At 41.2% G+C, this 27423-nt stretch overlaps 1 protein-coding gene across 1 annotated transcript in view; it reads left to right on the top strand.

Annotated features, from left to right (window-relative positions):
* LOC108534983 (neurexin-3) overlaps positions 1-27423 on the top strand; it is a 766104-nt gene that overhangs the window by 477627 nt on the left and 261054 nt on the right. The window contains exons 7-8 of the mRNA XM_017880661.1: positions 12391-12829; positions 18209-18592. Coding sequence (XP_017736150.1) covers positions 12391-12829; positions 18209-18592 — 823 coding nt within the window. The remainder of the gene's footprint in view (positions 1-12390; positions 12830-18208; positions 18593-27423) is intronic.

Raw genomic sequence — 27423 nt, forward strand, 5'->3', positions numbered from 1 at the left:
TAGCTATCGCTGTTTCTACTACTGCCATCACCACCGCCACCACCATCACCATCACCCACATTCATCCCAACTCTGGGACCTTTAGGATTAGGGGGTTAACCCGAGTTCTGCAAAGGCGTATCATGGGAGCCACTGTTCCCAGTTCCCACACCCACAGCAGACATTGCTCGTTGATCACAGTACAACAGTCTTTCCTACTTAGTGTCATAGACAACCATTTGTGATTGATCATACTTGACATGTGAAATGAAAAATATTTATCACACCTAGTTTTATTTAATCTCAGAATACAAGATCCCAGTGTATGGAGACTGAATTTAGTCTGAGCTTGTGGTTTTATATGAAAACTTACTTGATTCCTAGAAGTGATAATGAATTTGGGACCTCTTTAGACACCCTATGTCCCTTTTCTCCAATATTTCTTTCTACTTATTTCTCTATTATTTCTACCTCTTCTTTTGTATAAATATAAAAAGAAATTTAATTCATCAGTTTCCTATTCTCTGCCTATAATTTTATATGTTATAATAAAAGACTATTGAAATACTACAAAAGTGGACACAATATAAATAAGGAAAAGGAGTGAGTCATCATAGGAATTACAGTTGGCACCCAAGATCAAAGGCTTAGAAAAGCTATCTTTAAATGTGATTTGTGTAACTGGTAGTGAAAGTCATTTCAGGTTGATTTTGCATGGCATAAGGGACATCTAGTGGTTATCTAGGTCTCTGCAGATTTACTAAAGGTAATGCAAACTCATAGGTATAAGTATTAGGGTTTATATACCATCACCTTGAAAAGGAGTCCCAAGAAAGGAGGGGACCTTTTGTTGCATGACTACTTTTAAGCTAACAAAGTGTAAAGAAACCTTTTTCGGAAGAAAATTAATTCGAGTCCTAGCATTTCTATCTATGTTATTGTCAGTTTGAACCCAACTCTTACTTACTGTCTTCTGTACCAGGTTGGAAATCATTCTGTTATCAGCTACCTGCCAGCCTGGCATATTCTTCCTATCACTTTCTCTACCTCTTTTGCTGATTGCAGAGGGACTCTTTGGACCCTTTGAAAAGCCATCTGATTAAAGCCTTCATTAGGCTAGAAGCAGAACTGCTTCACAGGCCAGGCAAGAAATACTTTGTAATTGCTCCTGATGGGCAGATCTCCTTTGGAGGTTGCTCAGCCATCAGGAAGCCATACAGCACTGGTCCACGTGTATTTTGCATAAATTAGTGGGCTTGACATTATAAGAGATTGCCCCTATGGGCACTTAAAAGAGATCTCCTGGAACTTACCTATTGGTCTGCCCCTCTTTGTCAAACCCGTCTTACGCATGGTTCTGAACTAACTGCTTCTGTCATCTGGATTGCTTACAATACCTGCTTGCCTCATGTGCTACTATTGTTTCCAACCAGCTATGCTAGACTTCTTAAAGGTTGAGTTTCATTGAATCTTTTTACAGTAATTTCTGTGACTCTTTTGTCTTTGAGACTCTCATATTAGCTTTTTCTACAAAAGCTGTTTGGCATGCCTATTGTCAACTATTTTCTTTCAGAGTAGCTGCTAACAGCCAGAAGCTGCTAGTTGTGGCCAAAGGCCTCATTGTTGGAGATTCATTCTTGCTCTTTGACTCTAGGTACAGAGGATGAAGACTCTGAGGTACTGTCTCAAAACATCCATGTGTTTTCTCTGACAAGTCAAAGCTACATTGTCATATTAGAGGTGTCCAGTAGCCCCTTAGCATGCCTCAGTGTGGGAGGTAGTGTTGGCACCAAACTTTGTCAGCCAGTCTCTTAGAGGACCTTACTGGAGTTTGTGATTGAGCTTTTACTTCTTCTGTTAGTATTCTGCTGAGACATATACTCTAATGATAGCTGCCACTCTGGGGTGCAGAACTTTCCATATAGATTGCCTTAAAAATAAAAGCACGTTTTCTACACATGCATACTGGGGAAAACTCTACTAAATATTCAGTGGTTCCATCAAATGCCTTTTATCCATTTGTAATAATTTAGCTTTTCATCTTATTACTTATTTTCAGGCAGAATAGATATAGAGGCTTCTTTCTGCATTATAGTCTTCACCGACTTAAAGGCATCAGGAAGTAGCCCTTGTGATTTTCCTTGCTATTATTCTTCCCATTTTTCCACAGCCTCCTGTAAGCACATACTTTGTGTCAGGTATTGAGAGATACAGAGAGAAAAGGCATAGTTTTCTCCCCTTGAGAGGCTCTTGGTCTACTGGAGGAAACAGACAATTCCAGCACCATATGATAAATACAATGATAGCAGTTAGAACATGAAGCCATGGGGGCAGAGAGGAAGAAATCAGCTGTGGGTGGGAGTGGAGTGGGTAGAAATATTGGAGAAGGGCTTCTCAAAAGAGGTGATGCCTAAACTGTGCCTCTAGTGACGAATAGTAGTTATCCAGGTAGAGAATCCAGGCAAGGCTTATCCCTGGAATGATAAATTGGAGGACCTGCTGAACTTTTGTCAAGGCTGGTAACAGTGAAGTGAGGACTAGATCAGGAAGAGGTTTTTATATAATGCTTCAAAGTTTGCATTTAATTCTGAAGTTGATAAAGAACCACTGAACAATTGGAAGCAGAGAATGACATGTTATTCCCAGACATGTTAACAGTGAGACAATTAGAGTCATATCTAGTCCTTAGAATAAAAATAACAGTAGTTTCCTAGTGGTTCAGCAAGGTATGTTTTAAATTTTGTCATCTTTTAATCAAACAGCTTAAGGCTTCCTTTCTACTCTGTTACCTTTTCCCCTAATTGCATAATGTATATATTTTAGAACTTTTCATAATCAAGTACCACCTATTCATCTGATCTTAGTTCCTCTTCTTTGTGACATGTAACTTTTACTCTAGTGGAGTTGGTGCCCTCATCAAATATTCTAAGACAGAAGAAAATGTAGGCATTCTCTGGGTAGGTCTGTTTAGTACCTAAGAAAATGCAGGAAATGAGAGTGTGTATGTATTGAGCTTCTACTATGTGCCACACACTTTGCTAAATACAGGGAATGCATTGGTTACCATGTCAGAAACACACAACCCATGTGTTTATGATGCTTAGTTTAGAGGATCGAAACAGTGCCATCCCTGGCAACCAGAGGGCACAGAACTACAATTTCAATCAAGTTTATGGTCTTAGGTTTTTGTACATTAATTGACATGACAAATATATCTCACTCCAATTTTGATATGAAAAAATGTTCCCCCCTTAAGTATCCTTCAACTTTCTCTGTGCATGTTGGTGGCAGCAATTATGTCTCAAGGTCTATCCTCCATGGTTTAGCGCTAAAGATACAGTGGTTATTTAGTACATTTACATGGGCTTTTGTTTCTAATATTCTAGTATAGCTAGTCAATTCATATTAACTTGGCTTTTGTGTTAGAGGATAAGAAAGGTGGAGAATAGGTTCATCTCAATTTCTGGCTCTCAGTGACTGGTAGTTAACTGCTAGGAGCACTACCTTGAGACGATTCTGAGGCTTCATCTGGGTTGAGTGGGAGTAGAATGTAAATACATTGATTGATGATGAATGCCATCTGCTGGGAAAGGAGGGTAGAGGCACATATTTGCTGACATGGCTCTAAGAAATGGGAGAGCTGCTATCCAGTTGTGTGTGAAAAGATTAACTGGCAACTAGAAACTTAAACTACCCATTGACAAGTTCTATCTTGGAGAACTATGGCCCATACTTGCCAGTTCATGTCTTATGTCTCTGCCTGGGTCTGTCTATGTCAAGTTCTTATTTATTAACTTAGTAGAAGCTTAGTAGACTCTGTGAAGATGATAAAGCCTGAAACAGCAAGCCTGTGATAGACTGTGATAGACTGAGCCTTTATAGTATCCTTAATGCTCCAGAAACTTGATTGACTGGAAACTTTTTCTCTTTCTTTTTATTTTTTATTTTGTTGAGGTGGAGTCTCACTCTGTTGCCCAGGCTGTAATGCAGTGGCATGATCTCTGCCACCCGGGTTCAAGCGATTCTCCTGCCTCAGCCTCTTGAGTAGCTGGGATTACAGGTGATTATCATCACGCCTGGCTAATTTTTGTATTTTTAGTAGAGACCAGGTTTCACCATCTTGGCCAGGCTGGTCGTGAACTCCTGACCTCATGATCTACCTGCCTTGGCCTCCCAAAGTGTTGGGATTACAGGCGTGAGCCGCTGTGCCCAGCCTGGAAAGTTTTTCTATGAGACACACAAATACATTTGCAGCCTGTTCCTGATCAACTGTTTAAGTGGAATAAAAGTCCTAAGAAAGTTCTTCTTGAGAAGAATAAAATTGAGACCTCCACTCTGAACAGGTATGGAGCATTCAGTAAGGCAAAGAGTCGGAAATCTTGCTTGACTTCTTACTGTCCCCATCTGTAACTGGGCATAAACCTATATGATCATTTTCCTTTCACAAAGAATCCATCAAGTAAATACTCGTTAAAGCCTGCGCTTAACTTGAGCACCAGTAGTAATGACTTGCATTATCAGTGGGGCTCTCGGGCTGGCACTCATGGCTCTGTGATTCATGAGGGCAGAGTAACTGACTGGCTTATAGCTGTCTCTCTTTTTCTGGCTGGCCTGCCTGCATGCCTACATGACTGAATGGCTTTTTTCAGAATGAGGTATGGACTAAGGATTTTGCACTTCAACGTCAGTTTCCTGGATCTTTTCTTCTACTCCAGCTTGCCATATGTCCCTTTTATCTTTTCCTGGCCTCTCTCTTACAAATAGGGCCATAGATCAGAGAGGATGGCCCCATCTGGTGAAATCTAGCTTTCAGATATGCTTCATTTGACCCATAGAGTGTTGGATTACACAGAATTTTAAAAATTTAATTAACTGTCAACATTGTACTATTGGTTTCAACTTTATCTGGAGTTTTTTTAACCTTTTTTTTGAGCTCTAGAACTTGGACATTTTCTGGCTCCTGCCTTACAAGTCTGAACCTCAGTTCCAGTTTTCTATTTCTGGTGCTTAGTCTTTTATCTTTGGTGGATCCTGACCACTGTTAACAAAATATAAAGCGTGAAAATGGTGGCATCCATCTGATGCAGCATTTGGGACTTTGAGCCCCAGGTTGGGTGTCAGCTGTATCTCAGCAGGTGGAGTTAGTTTACTGACCCCTGTTAGCAAGATCAGAGATGCAGATGTGGCTCTGTTCATGCCAGATATTAGGTTCTTCTGACTTTGGGATCTAAGAGGACCATCTGCTGCCACATTTGTGCTTGGACTTCACTGTCGGAGTTTGATCAATGGCATCCTGTGATAAAAAATGATGTTCATGAATATGAATCTAAATCTGAGCACGTGTTTGCTGTGTGTGCATCTCATAAATGTCACATTAGGCAATTAAGTATATACAATTTATAAATAAGTATATATAATTTATAAATACATATATGAAGTTCATAAATAAATAATATATGACCTATAAATAAATGTATAAAGCTATGATTTTATAGTTTATTAAATTTTTCTTTTGTTGTCGCCCTGCCTCTTAGGCTTGACAATTGGCTTAGAAATTATCCTCAGTGACAATCTTTCTTTTTCTTCTTTTTTTTGTCTCACTCTGTCACCCAGGCTGGAGCGATCTCAGCTCACTGCAACCTCCAACTCCGGAGTTCAAGCGATTCTCCCACTGCAGGCTCCCGAGTAGCTTGGATTACAGGCATACCCCACCACACCTGCTAATTTCTGTATTTTTAGTAGAGATGGGGTTTCATCATGTTGGCCAGGCTGGTCTTGAACTCCTGGCCTCAAGTGATCCACGTGACTCGGCCTCCCAAAGTGCTGGGATTACAGGCGAGAGCCCCTTTGCCCAGCCTGAATCTTTCCTTCTTAATAACTCCATGCTATACTGTCTGTTGATTTATTCTGGCTTTTCTCAGTAAATAACAAAATTAATGGTGATCACTACCACTTACTTAGTGCTTATCAAGAGTCAGAAACTATATAAAGTTCTTTTATATGTGGGACCATCATCTCCTTTATTTCTTACAATCCTGTGAAGTAAGATATTATCTACATTCTACAGTAGAAGAACATAGGCTGAGACAAGTTAAATACCATGCCCAACGTAACACGGTAAGGTGTCCAAACCCTAGTTAGGGAGCCTCCAAAGGTCATGATCTTAACCATGGCGCTATACTGCTACTTCAATCTAATATCTAATTTAATAAAGATATGAACATTTGGTAAGCACCTATATAGTTAGGAGCAATTTCAGAATTTAAAAGGTGTAATTCATATTTCTTATTCATAAGGTGTTTGAAATCTATTGAAAAGACCAAACTTGTGCTGTACAAAGATAACAAAGTTGAGAGTTTTAAGTGACAGGGAGTGGAGTGGACAGTTTAGAGGAGGGAGAAATCACAGCAGGCCCAAGTCATCGGCTGCCTGAGGGAAAGAAGGGAAGTGGGGCAGAGACAGTGGGATGTGTGATTCCGTAGACACCCCAGAAGCAAGATTCTTTCACAACACTTCTTAGTCATTATTTTACCCTGAGTAGGAACATTACACAATAATAAGATTAGCCCAACAGTTTTATCTAGAAGCTGTATCATCCTGGAAGCTGAAGAGAAAAAGTTCATTTCATTATTTTCTATTGTCAAAGGATTAAATTTGGGAGGGAGATAAGTATATCTTTATTTTTTGCTTGTTGTGAGTAAACTACTTTGCAGTTAGGTATACAGTGGAAAAGCTTTATTGAGATTTGTAGCCAACTCTGCTCCACTCACTAGTGCCCCGATACTGGCTTCTCCACCATTCCATTTCTCCAGCTTCAGAAAATGTCCCCAGCGTCCTTACTTTCAAACCTTCTCCACTGATGTGGAGTGGATCATCGGTGCTCAGGCCTCAAGTCACAAACCTGTGAATGGCATGGTCTTATCCGCTGACCTGGTGTTTTTTATTGAAGTTGTCCTCTATGCAGATATTTTAAAAACAAGAGAAAAGAAAGACCAAGTGGTAAACTTCCTATTCCTTGGCGGGACAAATAGTGACAAGAAGTCATCTGGGTACTCCAGGGCACGTGCCTACATCCCCTCATTCTTTCTAGTTCCCTTGCTGGAGTGCATAGGGATGGGGCATTTACAACAGAACATGTGGAAACACATTCTCAGAAAGGTGAGAACAGAGTGGCCTGGGATAAGATGGCAGAGGGAGAGAAGAAAATACTTCTCTGAGTGCGGACTATCTCTAATTCTTGGTTTATTCTCATGCACCTGCCTTCTAACTCAAATACCTTGGAAGAATTTGAAGTAATAAGTGCATCATGCAGGGTTAGAATACTCTCTCTTTTTCCAATCAAGTGGGTTGGGCAATAGGGCAGACAGCTTCCTCACTGGTAGGTAATAAAAGGATTCTGATTTATCAGACTGTGGGATCACCAAGTACCAGAGTAGCCAGGGAAATTCTCAAATGGATTTGAAAATCTTGGTGAAGGGGCATCATTTAGAGAGGCTGGAGAGAAGAGAAAGGCACTGCAGCCTAGGAAACCCAGTGAACAAAAATGCAGAAGCAATAACACCTGGGTTCATACGGAAGCCTTTGAGGTGATCCGTAAGTGGGGAGGTATAGACATCCATTAGAAATGGATTGTACAGGAGGTGAAGGGCTTTGCACATTGAGATGGACTTGGGTGTGGTTTTTGTGCATGACTAAGGAGTTTCTGCTTTGTGTGTAAGCATGGGTTACAGGAGGGCCTAGAAATTGCCCTCTCGGAGCATATCATTACCCCAGTGCAGTCAGAGAGATAAGGGCTCAAGTCCTGTTTATGCATTTAATAGCCTACATGATCTTGGGCAAGTATGTATCCCTGCTGAGCCCCATGTCTGTAAAATGGGGCTAATGCTACCTATTTCATTTGCTTATTGTGTATGATATAAAACAGTGTTTGCAAAGTACCTGGCACATGATAGACTCAATTTTTGTTACATTGTTCCGGCTCTCAGCTTGTCTTACTCCTGGTATTGTTCCTGTATGTCTCTGTATTAAAGATCATGGAGGAATACAAGTATATTTTTTTTTCCTGAGAGACTTTGTCTTAACTCTGAGATTCTTTCCTTAGCTGTTTTATTGTCTGGTCTCCTAAGCATGAGTTATGTGTCCAAACAGCAGTCTTTACAAGCCCATGGGTGGGATAGTAAGACCAGCTTGTCACTGTTTGTGACTCTGTTTCTGTACCTCCCAGCCTGTGTGACGTCTTCCCCCATAGGGAGTCATTTCTACTTTGTCTTTAATTTCTCCTCGCCGAGGCAACTTGTCAGCCAAGGCTGCTTTCTGTCACTTGATGCCACATCTCTTCCTAGTTCAGCCAGCCATTTGGGGACATTCATTTAGTTGACAGTCTGATTTTACAGAGAACATTGTACCAGACACTGATTTGCCTTGTAAGGGGGTCCAGCAGGGTTTCCTGCCTCCATGCTGACCCAGGGTGCCAGTACACTTCTGCATGGCTGTGGCTGTGGTTCTGCACAGAGCAGGTGGGGAAGGTGAAGATATTAACAATGGAGAGTCCCAGTTGAGCATCACTGGGCTACAAGTCCCTTGCCCTCCTGTCCTTTTCCTCTTGGTAGAAAAACCTTCACAGAACCTCAGTTCAGGACCCTGTCCATTTCCAACAGAAACTCAACACCATGGGCGATGAAGATAACAGGATTATTTCTTCCTAGTTTTGTGTGCCAGTTTAGAATTGTTGTGTCCTACTATGTCTAACATCCCCGTTTGATCTTGACAACAGCCCTGTGGGGTGGGAAAGAGGGACAGTTTGTAGAACAGATATCCGGGCTCTTACCTTTGAAATAAATAAAATGGGACTCAGAAGGGTTATTCAGCTGTCAGTGAGAGTGATGTTGGCTTTTTATTCACAACAGTGAAAATTCAGTATAAATAGGTAATTTCAGGGCCATGGAGTAGATAGAGCACTCACCTTCAAAGAGCCTTTGAGAGAAGTCTGGTTATCTCTGTCTGGCCAGTTTCTGGCCCTTGATTCTCTTACCTATCTCTTCAGAAATCTTCATTCCAGCTATTCACCTTCCCTCCCAGTCTCAGTCAGGTACCCTTCTCGCAGAAGAGTTCCTCTTCACTGCTCTTGTATGTTGTTAAAAGCCTTTTTTTTTTCCTCCTTTTTATTCTGTCCCCAGCCTCCTGTAGGAATGCCTAATCTCTCTTTCTGTGTATTGTTCCATGGAACCAAGCCTCCTTCTGTCCCTTTGGGATGACCTATTGTTATACATTAATAATTAACCTTTACTAGGAACTCTAGTCATAGGCATTTAACCCAAATGCAGAAAAAGCCAAAGTTTGTTTATGACAAAGAGATCTCACATGCTGAGGTATAATAGCGAGGGTTAGAAAGGAGAAGCTGACGCTCATTAAACTTTTATGATTTCTTTTCTGGTTTACTCACTTGAGTGATTGCCTGAGGATCCTGCAATATTTCCCTTTGTACATGGTCAGCCCAGTTTAGCTAAAATGAAAAATTCCGCTTTTGAATTGTGAAATTGAGCATGCATGACTTTCCATGTAATGTTAAAGCCTCACAGGTGCTGCTAGTGGGGTCTGGTTCAGAGCATGTGGACCCTGGGGCTCAAATGCCTAGGTTCAAGTCCTGCTCTGCCACTTATCAGCTGTGTGTCTGTGGGCTGGTTCCCTAACTACTCTCTGTGTTCGTTTTCTGCATCTGTAAAATAAGGGAATGATTACAGATATCTCAAACGGGTGTTGTCTGTATCTAATGGGATGGAGAGGTGTTAAATCTTTACTATGGTGCCTGGTAGTAGGTGCTGAATAAGGGTTAGTATCATTATTTTCAATGTTATTGACTATGGTTAGGTCCATGGTCAAGGTTACATAATAGCAAGTCATTTTCAATGCTTCATCATGGTTATATATCACTCTTACAATACCCATTAGAATGCAAACCACTTTGCTTGATTCTCTCCTGCTGATGGGAGATGGGAACTAATTCTAAACTTGGATATGAGGGATTATATGATATGTGCTGGAATGACCCATCCAATTAACTTTCTCTCACAGATATGGACAGATGAGGCTTATTTTAGAAATTAGCCATTGTTGTTTTGGAGATGATAATATCACCTTTTCAGGGCTGTGGAAAGAACAAAATGAGATTAACAGTAACCCTCCAAAGAGCTGTGACTTTTGTGCCCTGAAGATATTCCATTCCTAAGTGCTTCACTTGTTTTAAATCATTTTATTATTACAAAATAGTTTGTTTATTCCTATATTCCCAATTTCAGGAGAGGAAACAGATGCAGAAAATTTACTTTGCCAAAGTCACATAGCTTGTAAGTAGTAAATGTGGAATTCAAACCTAAATCTAGGTCCTGACTTAGAATTTGAATAAGGCAATATAAAGAAAATAGCAAAGTAGTTGGTATGCTCAATATTCAGATCCTTGTATATTTCCCTTCCATTGTTTTCTGCTTATTAAGTTTTTATGGATATGACATTGCTCAGAGATCAGAGCACCAAAAACCATTCTAGGGTACTATATCAAATTTCAGTTCGAATAAGAGTAAAACTTTTGTGAAATTCTAATTTCAGGGAGAAAGATTAATTTCTGCTTTTAGATGGATTATACCTGGTTTAGAAAATCATAACAGACTTTTTTTCCATAGGTTATTGGGGTTGATGTGGTGTTTGGTTACATGAGCAAGTTCTTAAGTGGTTATTTGTGAGATTTTGGTGCACTCATCACCCAAGCAGTATACACTGCACCCTATTTGTAGTCTTTTATTCCTCACCCTCATCGCACCTTTTCCCTCAAGTCCCCAAAGTCCATTTATCATTCTTATGCCTTTGTGTCTTCATAGCTTAGCTCCCACATATCAGTGAGATCATACGACGTTTGGTTTTCCATTCCTGAGTTACTTCGCTTAGAATAATAGTTTCTAGTCTTATCCAGGTCACTGCAAACGCAATTAATTCATTTCTTTTTATGGCTGAGTAGTAGTCATATATATGTGTGTGTGTGTGTGTGTGTGTGTGTGTATACATACACATATATATACACACATATACACACACACACACATATATATGTATGTGTATATATATATCACAGTTTTTTTATCCACTTGTTGATTGCTGAGCATTTGGGTTGGTTCCATGATTTTGCAATTGCAAATTGTGCTGCTATAAACATGCGTGTGCAAGCACCTTTTTCGTATAATGACTTCTTTTTCTCTGGGTAGATACCCAGTAGTGGGATTGCTGGATCAAATGGTAGTTCTACTTTTAGTTCTTTAAGGAATCTCCACACTGTTTTCCATAGAGGCTGTTAGATAGTCATAACAGATTTTTTAAACTGTCATCCTCACTTTCTCCACCTACTGCAGGACAGTGGCCATGGCTTTGCAGAAGTGTACACTAACCTTGGGTAGGGCACGGAGGTAGAAAGCTCTGCTGGGCCTCCTTACAAGGTGAATTAGTATCTGGTTCAGTATTCTTTGTAAAATCAGACTCTCAACTAAATCAATGTCCCTGACTGACTGACTGACTGACTGACTGAAATAGGGCTTCAGGGTGTCTCATTCTACCACTATACAGAGGGCACATGCAATGTGGAAAAAATAAAAGCAAAAACAGACCTCTGTCCCCACCAGCTTTTAACACATAATCTTTTCTTTAAAGTAACACATCCGCATGGTTGAAAAAAAGTCTAACACTACAAGATGGCACAGTGAAAAGTAAGTCACCCTCCCATTCCAGAATATTAATCCCACAAATATACTCCCCAATGACAATTTTATAGTTACAAAGAGACTTTATGCTTACTGGAGCATATATACATACAATGCCCCCACACCCCCACACTTTTACACAATGATAGCATAATGCACCCTGTATCCTGTTCCTTGACAATTTCACTTAACAATGTGACTTGGAGAGCTTCCACATCAAAACCAAAAGCAATACCTTGTTTGCAAGGCCTGCCTAATATTCCATTATAAAGCTGTGCCATCTGCTATTGATGGTCATTTAGGTTGTTTCTGGTGTTTTACTAAGGATGCTTCAGTAAATCACTTTGTATGAGGTATGTGAATCCATGCAACTCAATCTCTCTTGATTTTTATTTGCAAGCTTATGTTGTGTAACTTTCTGACAACACAAGAAATTGGCCAGGAGACAAGAGAAATTCTGTAGAAATATAAAGGCTTTTTTAGAGCTTGTGTGCACATCAGATGTTTCTTCAGATACTTTTTTGATTCCTGTGTCTCATTGTTTCTCATGTTGTTTTGAACTATGTCCTGAAGCCTCTTCTTGGGTCATTTTTCCAGGTGCCCAGTGAGTGATGGATAGATACTGTTTGCAAGATTGATTCACATGGCACTTTTGTTTGGCTTTTGACAGGTTGTTTATAAGAATAATGACATCCGTCTGGAGCTGTCTCGCCTGGCCCGAATTGGGGATACCAAGATGAAAATCTATGGCGAAGTTGTGTTTAAGTGTGAGAATGTGGCCACACTGGACCCCATCAACTTCGAGACCCCAGAGGCTTACATCAGTTTGCCTAAGTGGAACACTAAGCGTATGGGCTCCATCTCCTTTGACTTCCGTACCACTGAGCCCAATGGCCTGATCCTCTTCACTCATGGAAAGCCCCAAGAGAGGAAGGATGCTCGGAGCCAAAAGAACACAAAAGTAGACTTCTTTGCCGTGGAGCTCCTTGATGGCAACCTGTACTTGCTGCTTGACATGGGCTCTGGCACCATCAAAGTGAAAGCCACTCAGAAGAAAGCCAATGATGGGGAATGGTACCATGTGGACATTCAGCGAGATGGCAGATCAGGTAGGAAGAGGCAGGATGTGTGACTGAAACTAGACAAAAGCTGTAGCTTCTCTGTTTGTTTTTTGGCTTTATATTTCTTAATTTTCGCTCTTGCATGCTTGTTGATTCTTTTGCTACTCTCTTTAATGGCTGTTGTAAAATTATGTTTCTGAAAAGATACCTGTCTCATAGATGGCTCACCTTCTCCACTTATCTCTCTTGTTACTCACTGCACAATTGTCTCAGTGATAGCTCTATGATCCTGGAGCTAAGGATGGTTTTACAAGTAGCGTTTCCAGTGCTACCAGAGCAACTCTCATGTCACTGGTGTGATCTGCCCCCATTCCCCCATTCTTTGCTTCTCTTTTTCCTCATCACCATGGAAACCGATTGTGACATCATTATGTGATTATTCTGTAGGATAAACTTCACTGTGCAAGAGTTAATGCAACAATACACCCTTCAATAATTGGCAAGAGTCATGTTGCACGGAGAAATTATGACAAGAAAGGAAAAGGCAAATTGATTTTTCCTGAAGATACATTCAATTTAAAGCCTTCCTTTGGTGTAAAAGCCTATATTTCACTCTTTGTTCAGACCTCACTAACTCTCTCTTCCTCTTCATAACCTTTTACATTTTGTTTAAATGGCTTCGTTTCTGTAGCTGCAGATCAAACAAGCTAGCCCCAGGCAGTACATAGCTACTGTGCAATAGTAACAAAGTGGGGGTAGGGGTGGGGCAAAATAGTCAGGGATTTTTGAATGCTTGAACAGTCTGCCTAGCTTTCTATGGACCATGTGGCAATGGAAGTCACATTCTGTGCTATCGGAAAGGGCATTTTCCCAAGAGCAGTAATTAGAGCATTAGCATTTCAGACTCATTTCCTGGTTCTCCATTTAGGTAAGATGTACTCAAGAAGGGTCTTGGCTTCATGTGCCATATTTATAGAGATTGACTCTCCCGATGAACATTAAAAAGTCTTTATTTGGGTATTTTCTTTCTAGGTACATTTGGCCAGTAAGAGAGAGCAGTAAGTTCCCCAAAAGGCTGAAACTGGGAGTGACTGAGCTTTGGTGGGTTGACTTTTCTGCATAATTCCAAAGCTAGGCTGATGGCAGATATAGCAACATTGCCCTTAGGAAGAGCTGGATGGATTCTTTGCAGAGGGCAGACGGGTGGCAGATTGCTGCCCTGGCCATTTTATTGCCCAGTAGAAATCTTTATTGGTTGTCTGAAATCTGATCAGAACCAAGAGCCTTCGAATTAAATGTGCTCGTTAAGCAAGAATGAATAGTGTTCTTTTACACAGAAAACACCCCAAAATTAATTTCTTTGGAGGCTAAATCCCACCACATTCCCCATCCTTCTTCTTCTTCTTCTCTTTCTTTTTCTGTTTTTCAGTGAAATGACAGCAAGGGCAGAGTCAGAAAGCTGTTCCAGAATTATAAAGAGAACATTGCTGTTGGTTTTTAAGAGCATGTGTTTGGGATCTCTGAGGTTAGGTCATGGTGGACAGGTTTTGTGTCTGACTAAGCTAGACCTTGGCACAGCATAAAAGTTACCTACCCATGTCACAGGTAGGCTAAAACACACAAAATTGCCGTATGTTCATTTCTGTCTGCTCCTAATACAATATATTTTTTTCAAGTAGTGGAACAATTTTTGTTGTTTGAACCACTGGTGGACCCAACTTCAAAAAAATGTTTGGATTTCAAAAGTCTTTTTTTTTTTTTTTTTTTTGAGACGGAGCTCGCCTGTCGCCCAAACTGGAGGCCAGTGCCGGATCTCAGCCTACTTGCAAGCTCCGCCTTTCGGGTTCACGCCATTCTCCTGCCTCAGCCTCCCCAGTAGCTGGGGGGACTACAGGGCCCGCCACCGTCGGCCCGGCTAGTTTTTTTGTATTCTTTTTAGTAGAACGGGTTTCACCGGTTAGCCAGGATGGTTCTCGATCCTCCTGACCTTCGTGATCCGCCCGTCTTGCCTCCCAAAGTGCGGATTACAGGCTTGGCCACCGCCGCCCAAGCTCTGAATTTCAGAAAGTCTTAAATTTTCATACCGGGAAGCTAAAGCACTGGCTATTCTTTTTTTTTTTTTTTTTTTTTTTTTTTTTTTTTGAGACAGAGTTTCTCACTTGCTGCCCAGGCTGGAGTACAATGGAGCAGTCTCAGCTCCTGCAAACTCTACCTTCCAGGTTCAAGTGATTCTCCTGCCTTACCTCCCAAGTAGCTGGGATTACAGGCACCTTCCACCGTGCCTGGCTAATTTTTGTATATTTAGTAGAGACAGGGTTTCACCATGTTGGCCAGGCTGATCTCGAACTCCTGACCTCAGGTGATCCACCCACCTTGGCCTCCGAAAGTGCTGGGATTACAGGCGTGAGCCACCACGCCTGGCCTGGCCAGTTTTTTGAACTACTGATGAATTTGATCAAAGCCTATAAAAATGTACTGAGTAAACAAACAATTGTCCCATGAAAGCAGTATAATCTAAAATTTTAATGCAATCTGTTAGACTTTCATTTTTTTCATGAGAATGTTTTCTGGTAACTTGTTTTAGATTATAAATCTATACTAAAGAGTAGTTATAAAAACAAGTGTATCTAAATGTGGTGCCTCCTTCCCTGATAATCTTGAAGAATGATGACTAACAGTGATCTAGAAAAACTTTTATAATCACTCCTCACTTGGGCAAGTGAGTCTTAGAACTTGTTAAGTGCATTCAAAACTGTTATGGTCACACATTCAGAGGACAGATTCTCCTCGGGTTGTCTTTAAGGCTCTAAAATTTAAATTGATTCTAGTATTGTCCCTACTTGGCAATAGATGTCCCCCCGTTTTAGTTGGTGATCAGATTAGCCCTGTGGACATGTGAGGCGTAAAGAAAGAAAACTATGCAACAGAGAGAATAGTAAGAGATACAGACCTCAACTTCCTCCTTTGTAAGATAGAGAAAATAATAACTCCTACCTCCCAAGATTGTTTTGAGGTCAAGTCCAAAAATGCACATAAAATAGTTAAAATGGTGGCCAGGACATTATTGTTGTTATATGTGTTTGAAAGATTAAAAAACAGAAGGCGAAGCATGATTCTCTAGGAGAAAACTTCTAGGAGGGAGTAGGGAAGCAGATTGTTAAATTCCCCTTAATATCCTTTCTATGTTTCTATTCTTGTGTTGACTTTGTACTTTATTTATGTTAACTTTAATTAATTAATTAAATTTTTTTGAGAGCTAATCTAGCTCTGCCACCCAGATTGGAGTGCAGTGGCACGATCTCAGCTCTCTGCAATCCCTGCCTTCCGGGTCCAAGGAATTCTCCTGCCTCAGCCTCTCGAGTAGCTGGGATTACAGGTGCCTGCGACCACACCTGGTTAATTTTTGTATTTTTAGTAGACACGGGGTTTCACCATGTTGGCCAGGTTGGTCTTGAACTCCTGACCTCAAGTGATCTGCCCTCCTCGGTCTCCCAAAGTGCTGGGATTACAGGTGTGAGCCACTGCGTCCAGTCGACTTTGCACTTTAAAGTGTATATGTTTTATTCTTGATCTCATTTGATTTTCACAGCCCTTCAGGTTATATACCCTTCATAGCTGAAGAAACTGAGAATCAGACAGAGGTGAAGGCTGACTGATGGATGGCACGACCCATTTATCTTGATACCAATAAAGCACATCAATAATAATAAATACCTATTTTTAAATTTCTGACAGGATGTTTAGATATCACCTAGTCCATTTCCTTAATTTTCCAGTTCGGGAAATTGAGCCATAAAGTGGTTCAGGGACTGGCCTAGGGTCATAAAGACATTTAGGACTAGAATCCCTGTTCTCAAGGTCCCAGGTTAGCTTGTGGGGTTTCATCTTCTACAGTCTCATTCGATGCTGTCCAAACTCCATCCCCTTCCTGGCTCTGCTTATCTCTGACTTGATCTCCTGCTCACCCCCTCTTGCCTTCTCTGTTCTAGCCACACTACTTCCTACCTCAGGGTCTTTGTAGGTTCCATCCCCTCTGCCTGGCATGCTCTCTCTCTTGGACTTTGCATGGCTGGATCCTTCTCAACATTCTGGTTTCAGCCTAACTTTTACCTGCCTAGAGAGACCTTCAGTGACTCTACATTTTAAAGTAGAATGCGTGAGCAACTAGCACACCACCCATTTTATTCTTTTCCTAGCACCTGCCCTTAGCTAATTTATTTCATTTATTAGGTTACTTATTGTATTAGTCCATTCTCATGCTGCTAATAAAGACATACCCAAGACTGGATAATTTATAAAGGAAAGACGTTTAATTGAATCACTGTTCAGCATGGCTGGGGAGGCCTCAGTACATTTACAATCATGGTGGAAGGAGAAGCAAACACGTCCTTCTTCACATGGCAGCAGGAGAGACAGAAGTGTAGTGCCAGCCAGAGAAATGCCAGATACTTATAAAACCATCAGATCTTGTGAGAACTCACTCATTATCATGAGAACAGCATGGAGGTAACTGTCCCCATGATTCAATTCGCTTCCCACCAGGTCTGTCCCACAACATGCAGGGATTATGGGAACCACAATTCAAAATGAGATTTGGGTGGGAACACAGCCAAACCATATCATTTATTTTCTGTCCCTCTGTTCTGGAACATCTGCTCAATGAGAGGAGAGACATGCCTATCAAGTTCATCTCAGTGCCTAGAACTATACCAGAGACAGAATAGGTCTTCCATACACATTTATTAAATGACTAAATAAGGAATAATGTTTCAGTTAAAATGTATCACAGGGAATGCTCAAAATATTCACTGGCAGGGTTGGTAGTGAATGCCCAATCTAGAGAGTACCAGTGCATGGAGAGAGAGACAGAAGAGGAAGTTCCATCTTTTCGGGGTTGGTGAGCCCTTGACGAAAACCCAGGGAAACATACAGAGGCCTCGTTCTGTCTCAGTCACTCTTAAAAGTACTTTGCATATATTTGCTCATTTAATCACATCAACCTATGAGGTAGGGACAGTTATTTTCCCATTTTACAAATGAGGAAACTGAGGCACAGGAAGGTGAAGTCACTTCTTCAAGGTTATACAGCTCATACATGTTAGAGCTGGAATTTAAATACAGGCGGGAACTGTGCTGCTCTCAACCTGTATGGTCTCAGTCAAGAGGGTTAAGTAGAGAAAAGATACACTAGATGTCAGGTCACTGAGATTTTCCTGGGTCTTCCTAAGGGCCAGGTTGACTCACCTGGCAGAGATTGGAACCAAGCGGCCTACATTGTCTTTTCCATTGTCTTGTAACATCCAGTTCTCTTGCTTGCATTGTTCTTTCCTGGCCAGCCAGTGGCTGGTCTCAGCACTCACCTGTTAGGCTTCTTTCATTTGGTTAAGCAACTGGCAGACTCACCTGAGATCTGTCTTCCCACCCCAGGTACTATATCGGTGAACAGCAGGCGCACGCCATTCACTGCCAGTGGGGAGAGTGAGATCCTGGACCTGGAAGGAGACATGTACCTGGGAGGGCTGCCAGAGAACCGTGCTGGCCTTATTCTCCCCACCGAGCTGTGGACTGCCATGCTCAACTATGGCTACGTGGGCTGCATTCGTGACCTGTTCATTGATGGGCGCAGCAAGAACATTCGACAGCTGGCAGAGATGCAGAACGCTGCGGGTGTCAAGTCCTCCTGTTCACGGATGAGCGCCAAGCAGTGTGACAGCTACCCCTGCAAGAACAATGCTGTGTGCAAGGACGGCTGGAACCGCTTCATCTGTGACTGCACCGGTACTGGATACTGGGGAAGAACCTGCGAAAGGGGTGAGTCAGCCTGGAGGATGGCAAGTGAGGGCCTGAGTGGGGCTGGTGTCTTATAGTTGGATCCGTGGACAGCCCAAGCCTTTGCACCCACCTGCACTTTCTTTCTTCCAAGAGTTTTTGGGTTTACTGATTTCCAGATTGCACCCTTTCTAGTTCTGAATGCTTGGATTTGTTTGGCTAAGACTGAGTTGCAGAAAGGGAAGCTTTCTAATAAATATTACTGTGATTATGATACTTTTTGATTAAATATTTTTTATTTAGAGAGGATAAATAATTCTCTTTTGGGACTCCAAGGGGGGCTAGCCAACTGGCTGTTTTATTCATTCATTTGACTTGTGCTTCTTTAGTGCTTTCTACAAGCTAACTCCTGGGTTCAGCTTTAGAAATACAATGTTGAACAAGACAGATTCATCTCTGTTTTTATGGAGCTTGCTGCCTAGTGGAATACTTAGCCATTAAATAACTGATTACAAACATGGTGAGTTTTATAAGAGGCAGAGTGATGTATTGGTTAAGAACATAAACTCTGGGACCAGACTGGGTGAGAAATCTAGCCCTCATACAGTGATGGTAATTTCATCATGGTAGTCAATATCTTTGAGACTTGACTTCCTCATTTGTAAAATAGAAATGATCAGGCACCTAGCTCACAAGATACTGATGATGATTAAATGAGTTAATAGGTTCCTGAGCATTTAATGTTAGTGATTATTATAGTCATAATTATTCTCACCAGCATCATTAAAGAGAAGGTATAGAGAAGCTTGGGAGGCCCTTGCAAGGAGACCCAACATACTATACAGGTTCACCGTATAGTGAGCAACCCTGACACAGTTGAGGACTTGAACAAAGTCCAGAATGAACTGGATGCTTTGTTCCTTTCTGAAAAATGTCCAGAATGGAATTGGGGAACTGTGGAGGCGGGGAGGAGGGGCATGAGAGGCGACCAAAGAGATGAGGGCTGACCCTGTAGACCAGGTCAGAATGCTGGGAGGATTCCCTTTTCATTCACCACTTCAGTACCTGACAATTGCACCTGATTTACAGTTTAAGTAAAGGGAAGAGATAAAGGCAAGAAGAGGGACAACATCAACACAAGGAGATTCCTGTCAAGTTGTTTGCAGATTGCAACTTGGTCTATTTTTTTATATGCCAAGCACACTGAATCAAGTCCACAGGCTGTCAGCTTCTAAATTCTATGAAAGGATAATTTGCATCAAGACCAAGTTTTTGCTAAGGGTATAGCTTTAGGGCTTCAAGAATGCTGTACCTGTATAGACATAGTTCTTGCCCTTAAGAAGTTTATCATTTATTTAGCTGAGGAGTTCAGACATCTATATAATAAGCTGTAATAAGATGATGTAAGACAGTAGCATGTTAGAAAAGAAGGACATAGAGATTTAGAGAAGAGAAGAATGTTTTGAGAAGAGACCTGCGGGGTCTCATCTCTACAGACCAGTGGCCAGTGGCCAGAAATTGTCCAACTATCAGAAGATAGGTGATGTGGATGGATCCTGGGCCAGGCCTGGAACAAGGGCTGAATGACCAGTTTTCAAGGCGTGGTTTTGGTGAGGCCAACTGTGGGGCCAACTGTGTTACTAGCTAAGGTATATTTCAAGAGAACTACAAACCTTCTTACAGTCAGATCAGAAATAGAATACAGGACACGAGGACAAAGGAGGAAAAGAGAGCTTTCTTAGAGCATATGGAATTAAAATTAAAATTCACGGAATTTTCAAGTCAGCAACTGCTAGAACAGGAGCTATGATGAGGAAATACCCATGCGGGACAGAAATAGGCCACAAGGGGCTGGTCAGTCTTTCAGGTGCCTGGGCTCTTACCAAATATCTTTGTAGGGTAACCTACTCTGGTGCTGGTTGGGGAAGATAGAAAGGTAATTTTGTCTCTGAGATGCATGAGACAGTTTTGGTGTTTGCCAAAGTGTTGCGGATCTTCTGTTACCCATGAAAGCAATATAAAGGTCATCTCAGACGTCTCACTTCTTCTTCTTGGGTCTCTGCTTAACTCAAGGGCCTTGTGATTGTCAGAGGCAGGACACAGTGACTGTAGCCAGCTGTACAAGGTGTCTCTGAGTTCACCCATTTCAAGGGTGAATCAATGGGAGTTGGTCCAAAACTTGCCAAGAACAGTGAAAGTCACTGCACCTTTTACATTGTCACTTCTGACGAGTCATTGGAAGGCAGCTGATTGGGGATATATGAGGGACAATTATTCTTGGTGCAGTGCAGCCAAGAGTTATCCATTCTGGCCAAATGAGAAGAAGCTTAGCAAATTTAAGATACTTGATGTATACATCGCTCAAATCCCAGACAGTTCAACTGATTGTTTTGTTCCCCTACTAATTGTTTTTTGCCCCTGGATTGTTCCTGACACCATGTTCAGAATGAATCAGTGGAGTGTAAAAATTATAGGACTCTTCTCTGCTAGCAAAGAAAAGTTGAGATTCCCAATGACATTGTTTTTCTTTATTGAAACTGATTCCTTAGTGGAGATTCTTTTGAGTATCTTTTGTTCATTTTTCCTGCAGGACATTGACATAGATTGAAGCCCTGGTGTGTTCCAGGCACTATGTTTGAGGTTAGAAATGCAACAAACAAACAAACCAAAACAGAAACACCAACCTGACACAGCCTTTACTTTTGAACAAGGGGTGTATAGTCCTCCCAGAGAAGCAAAGGGAAATGTGAGAAATGTTTAACATGTGGTTGATGTTATGGCAGATGTCTATAGGGAAACAGTAGGACAAACAGGCAAGAGTGGCCACTTCTGTATGGAAGGAGTGATGGCCCAGAGAAGGGGATCCAAGGTTTCTTGGATTTTAGGTCTCCTATTTCTAACTTTAGGCATCCACTCTAGGCACTTCTGAAGAAGAGTGAAGAAAATGTGTTGGGCATTCTCTATACAGGAATGGGATCTTTTTTGGATTAAGGAGCCCTGCACCATTCACCATAACAACGTCAACACAGTCACTCAGTTTGCCATTCTCTCTCTAATTTTTATTATGTGGAAGCATTCTAGAATCAATTCTAAGCCTAGAGTGGATCATTTGTACTAAATGTGTTAAGCCCAAGACAGTTCTTAAGGCTGTGTGTCCCAGTAGCTCAAACTGTGTTCTCTACTGGAACTTCCTTGGGGGTGAGTCCCTTGGTATCACCAGGCCCATACATGAATGGGAGTGTTAGAAAGAAGCACTTGTGTATATACACTGAAGAAAGCGTAGATGGAATGCTGAAAACTGGAGTTTTCATGGCCTAGGTCAGACACTAGATACTACATCAAAATAGCCCAATGACCCAAGCAAAGTCAGCAACAGATACGTCTAAGAGACAATTCCTGGACCAAAGTCATCAGCCAAAGATAAGAGAGTCAGAGAATAAGGCCTGGGAAGTAGAAAGTATTTGTGTATATGATACTAAGATTAATTTGCATGGGTATATTTCTCTTATAGTAAAATTGGATAACTCCTGTTTCTACCCTCATAAGAGTGCTTCACCTGCTTGCGAAGATGAGCTACTCTAAATCTTGACGTCTACAAATCGGCTTGATATTGTATTTAGATTTTTTTCATCATAATCTGCTGCTATTCTAAGATGTAGCTGTCTCTACTCATCCCAACTGTTTTGCGCTAGTTATTTTGGTTGGCTATTCGTAGTGATGTGAGAGACGTCTCCATGACCTAAAAAGCAAAGGCCTGTTTTAACTACTTAATTCTAATCAGATAGGTTGAAATTCTTTAAAGTCCTGGAAGACCACCTGCCATCCAGTGAAGTCCTGTTGGACAGAGGAAACAGTCTAGCTGGTCTTTAGCCTGCTCTGGAGTTAGTCCTACTTAAGGAAATATGATCACTTGACCTGGGACAACATCTTATCTTTGCTGGTATAGCCAAACTGTCTAGTTCAATTGGTGAGTGTCAAGTTCCAGTAAGGCAAAGCCAAGGGTTTGATTTATTTGTAGGTCATGGAGCTTAAATTTTAGAGCATTGCTGAATCTATGCTCTTTCCTGAATGGCTTTTTCTAAACATATGCTGGCATTCATTTGGCAAGAAAGTAAATAAAGCTCAGCATAAGTTCATCCCAATGTCAAGAAAAATAACCTATAGTACAACATTTATCTGACATATGCACCAGCTGAACATGAAAAATACAAATATTTTCACTTCTCTCCAGTGACTCTTGTTCCAGTGGGAAAGGCATGCAGCTGCTGCTCCTGTCCACTGAGGGCCTCCCTTTTTAGGCAACCTTCTATGTGATCCTGGGTAGCAGCAGCAGCAGCAGCAAATGATTCTGCCTGGAAAGAGTGAGACACCAGTCTTCGATGAGGCTGGATTGTGTCACTGAAATGCTACATATATGCCACATGGAAATCATGTCATAGGAAAATGCTAGGGTTGGCAGAGGCCAGGTGTGGTGGCTCATGCCTGTAATCCCAGCACTTTGGGAAGCCGAGGTGGGTGAGTCACCTGAGGTCAGGAGTTCAAGACCAGCCTGGCCAACATGGCAAAACCCCATCTCTACTAAAAATACAAAAATTAGCCGGGCATAATCCCAGCTACTCAGGAGGCTGAGGCACGAGAATCACTTGAACCTGGGAGGTGGAGGTTGCAGTGAGCCAAGACCATGCAGTTGCACTCCAGCCTGGGTGACAGAGTAACTCTGTCTCAAAAAAACAAAAAAAACAAGAAAAACACACACACACACACACACACACACACACACACAAAGAAGAAGAAAAGAAAATAGGGAAAATAGTAGGGTTGGTGGATACCATTAGTGTTACCTGTACCTCATTCCTGTTTTGGTAAATGAGGAATTGGAAGCCCTGAGAAGTTAAGTCAATATCAGTTTAACTTGGAATAGCTATAGAATGGTTAGAATTCCTGATTCCTAATCCATCAGGCTTTCCATTATATTGAGCAGCCTTTCCTTCATATGTACTGTTATATACATATACTAGATGGTTATTAAATGTTGGAGGGCTCCAGGGTTTCTGTTTTAGGTCTCTTCTTGGCCTGCACAATTCCCTTGGTGCTCTTATCCTTTGCCATGATATTAAAGGTCATGCATATTTTAGTGACTTCCAAATTGAGGTCTCTAGCCTGGAACTCTCCCTGAAATCCCAGATTCTTATATCCCTAGTTGTCTACTTGACATCTCCATTTTGCTATCTGATAGATTAACTTAAGCTACTTAATTAATAGCTACTTAATACATAGCTACTTAATTCTAATCAGATAGGTTGAAATTCTTTAATATACTGGAAGACCACCTGCATCCTGTGAAGTCCTGTTGGACTTAATCGTATCATTGAACAGCTTAATCATATCACTGTAAAGCAGAAATCGTGAGGTCTTCCTTCCTGCCCCAGACTTCTTTTTCTTTCAGTTTTTCCCCATCTTGGTAAATGGCATCCCCACTGTCCTTGGGCATTTTCTTTTATTTTCGTCCTATGATATTCAGTCTATCTCAGCAAGTCTTATCCATTTCTCATGTAAACCCATCCTACTTCTGTCCACTCTCTCCTCCATCACTATCATTTTAGATCAAATCATGCTTATCGCTTCTTTGGACAACTACATAGCATGTAGTATATGATTATGAAAAATATATATTCATTTTGCATCTTCTTTAGACTATTAAAGTTAAATTGTTAAAATGTCTATATTCTCAACACTGTCTACTTAAGTAGCTTTAGTTTCAATGGCTTTTGGTCCACAAAACTGTAGGAAATGAAGCTATGATGCTTCTTTGGAATTAACTTCAACATTAACATAGAGATACCATAAACAGGTATTTAGCTCTTTTCTGTGTCAGGCTTTGTGAACTAATGAGGCTATACATTTATATTAATAGGAGACACACTTTCTGTCCTCCATGAGCTCACAGCACAGCAGAGGGGATAGAGACATAATCTGCAAACTCTAATGCAACCTACCAATGTCAATGATTCAAGGAATAATCACAGGAAAGAAAAAGATAACAATTAGAAAGCAAGATATGATGCATATTATATACCATTTTATAATTAGTTCTGGATTCACTGAGGTCTTGCTCAGACTATCTCACTGGTGTGGGAATAACAGAAACCTGGGCTTCCAAGGTCAAATATAACAATGGTGGTTGCTTTTACTGGTCTTAATGCTATTGAGGAGGGGAATCTGTGTTATGGCTGTACCCTCATCCCTCATAGGTTTCCAGATCTTTTATTTAAATGTCTGACCTGGAGATGGATCCTCTGACCTTTCTTTTCTGCAAGACTATAATGAGGCAGTTGGGTTTCACACTCTCTCTGGGCTTTTTCAACTCTAAAACTCTGATTCTCAAATGTCATCAGCTTGGCAATGTCTTCCCTTATCCCGAGGAGAGAGAGAAAGGTGAATGAAGGGCAGGACAGGAATGTGAGTCCTTGTTCCTCGCAATCCGCAGAACTGTCTGGATTAGGACTCGGCTTAGTTATATCAGCACTGCAATGAAATTTTCATCTCCCTGATTCATTCATCTAAGAAAATGAATACCTTGGTGTACTGAGTACACTTCAGGCTCATCAGACCTGAGTTTTAATTGATGGATTAATGAATAGAACGTTAGTTTTCTGAAGAGCACTAAAAGGCTGTTTCCTCTTTGGTCCATTGTTTACTGTTTTTGATAGATAATGTCATGTATCTGAGAAAGGGGCTTCCCAAGAAATGTACAATTCATTGACATAAATCAAAGTGTCTCCATTTTTTTTTCTTTTCTGCTGTTGCTTAAGTCATACAAGTATATCCCTGCTGACAGCCACAGCAGAGCACAGATTCAGCCTCTTTTTTTTTTTTTTTTTTAACTTCCAGTTCTGCAAGTTTCCCTTTCCACAAGCACAGGATTTTATGATTCCAGGAAGCTTTTTCATAGTACATGAACCCTAGCTGAGAGTTATCCCACCAGGTGAGAGTCTGAGCTACCTCCAATCACAGCTGGTCCTGTTACTCTAAAAAAGAGTATCAGGGTTATAGATTCTAGTTATTCTAGAGTCTTGAAGCCTTGAGGTCTAAGAAGGACAGGCTGGGGACTTTGGAGATCTTTAAGAATCGACACCTACACCTACATTCAACCTAAGAATGTGAGGGTCAGCACTTTGGTGCAGTGCGTGACAGCTGCTTATGAACCATAGCACACCTGCTACTGACTGCAGTGCTGTCAAATGCAGGGACTTGGTGGCCATTTACACTGCCTCTCTGTATCTTTATTACTGTGTGTGCTCAAAGCAGCTTAACTGCGAGCAGACATCTGCCCATAATAATGCAATAAATTGAAATGCGGCTAAATTATGAGAAACAAGTGCTTTGAAACACAACACAAAGGGGATTGTTGCAGGCTTTTCTAGCATCTCTGGCTTCATGTTTCTTTTCACAGAGAGATGAATCCTTCTTCACTACAGTTTGGATTAAGAGGAAAGGAAAGTTAAAAGACCTAGTATTTATTGAAAAAAATGATGTGCCTTCTCTATGTTTGGTTCTTAATATGTACTGAGTCATTTAACCCTCACATCCACTCTGCAGACTGCATATTATTATCCTCATTTTCTACATGAAGAAATCAAGGGCCACCCAATTCATTCTGAATACCTACTGAGTGCTACGTGCCAGGGACTGTGTTGAGCACTTGGGACACAAAGGCATTGATTGTGGTTCTCATAAATTGCCATTATATTCTGGTATCCGAGGAATGGTGACATCAGTGCCGGGAGAAATATCATGGAAGGCATCACAGACGGGTGCCACTAGAGCTGAGGCTTGGTGGAGAATCAAAGATCTCCCAGGCAGACCAGGCAGGGAAAAAATATTCTAGGCAGAAGGAACAGATGTATAAAGGTGACTTCAATAAACAGTAAGTTTTCCATGTGGGTGGCATGTAGGGCTTAAAGAGTGAGGAGGAGGGATTTGAGGGGAAGTTTTCGAAGGTGCAACTGTAGGGGTGACAAGGCCAGCCATGAAACATTTTGCTCTCCTAAGAAGTTTAGGCATTATCTTCTAGGAGGCATACCACGTTTAACAATGGGATAACCAGGTCAGATCACTGTGGCAGAAGATAAATTGAGTAGAGAAGAGAGAAGACCAACAGGTCAGCATATAATAGTCCAGTTTGCATTGGTATTAATTCAGGAATGAGAGATAAGAGCCCTCCCTGAAGGAAGGAGAGCGGAGGTCGAGTTTTCGAACATATCTGATAAATAAAAAAGGGGCAATGTCAATAGGACTTAGCTAGTAATCAATTATACACAGCTAAAGAACAGCTGAAATTGGATAAGAGCAAGTGTCTGGCCATAGAAGCCTTTTGCTTCTTCCTTTCTTCTGAGCCATCTTGAATCAGTGGCAGATTCTTAGGAGGAGTGGGGAGGACTGTGGTGACCATTAAGCAGATGTAGCTGAGAGTCAAACCTACACCCGCTTTGATCCCACTCAGAACATATGTATTTACCTTCTCTCTGCCTCCATTTCAATATTTACCACTGACAATATTGGTGGTGGGTGTTTAACTGGCTTATTGTGAGGCTCCATTGTAGAATCAAAGTGTATAATGTGCTCATGCAGATAATAAAGCCAATATTCCCCTTTCAGAATCTGGAATTTAGCAATGCAAGAATTGAAAAAATGATCTGGTTGGTATTTTTGTTCCATTTTTTTTTCTTGTGTGGTGGAAATGACCCAGGTGTTATTTCTATGTTTAAGGCATATGGTACAGGTTAACGTTGAGAAGGTTGAGCCGTAAGAGAACATACCAAAGCATGCTTTTCTTCATACTTTAAATGGTATATTTGGAATTAAATGTGACT

The sequence above is a fragment of the Rhinopithecus bieti genome, unplaced genomic scaffold, assembly GCF_001698545.2.
Source record: "Rhinopithecus bieti isolate Rb0 unplaced genomic scaffold, ASM169854v2 scaffold_11380, whole genome shotgun sequence".
Lineage (NCBI taxonomy): Eukaryota > Metazoa > Chordata > Mammalia > Primates > Cercopithecidae > Rhinopithecus > Rhinopithecus bieti.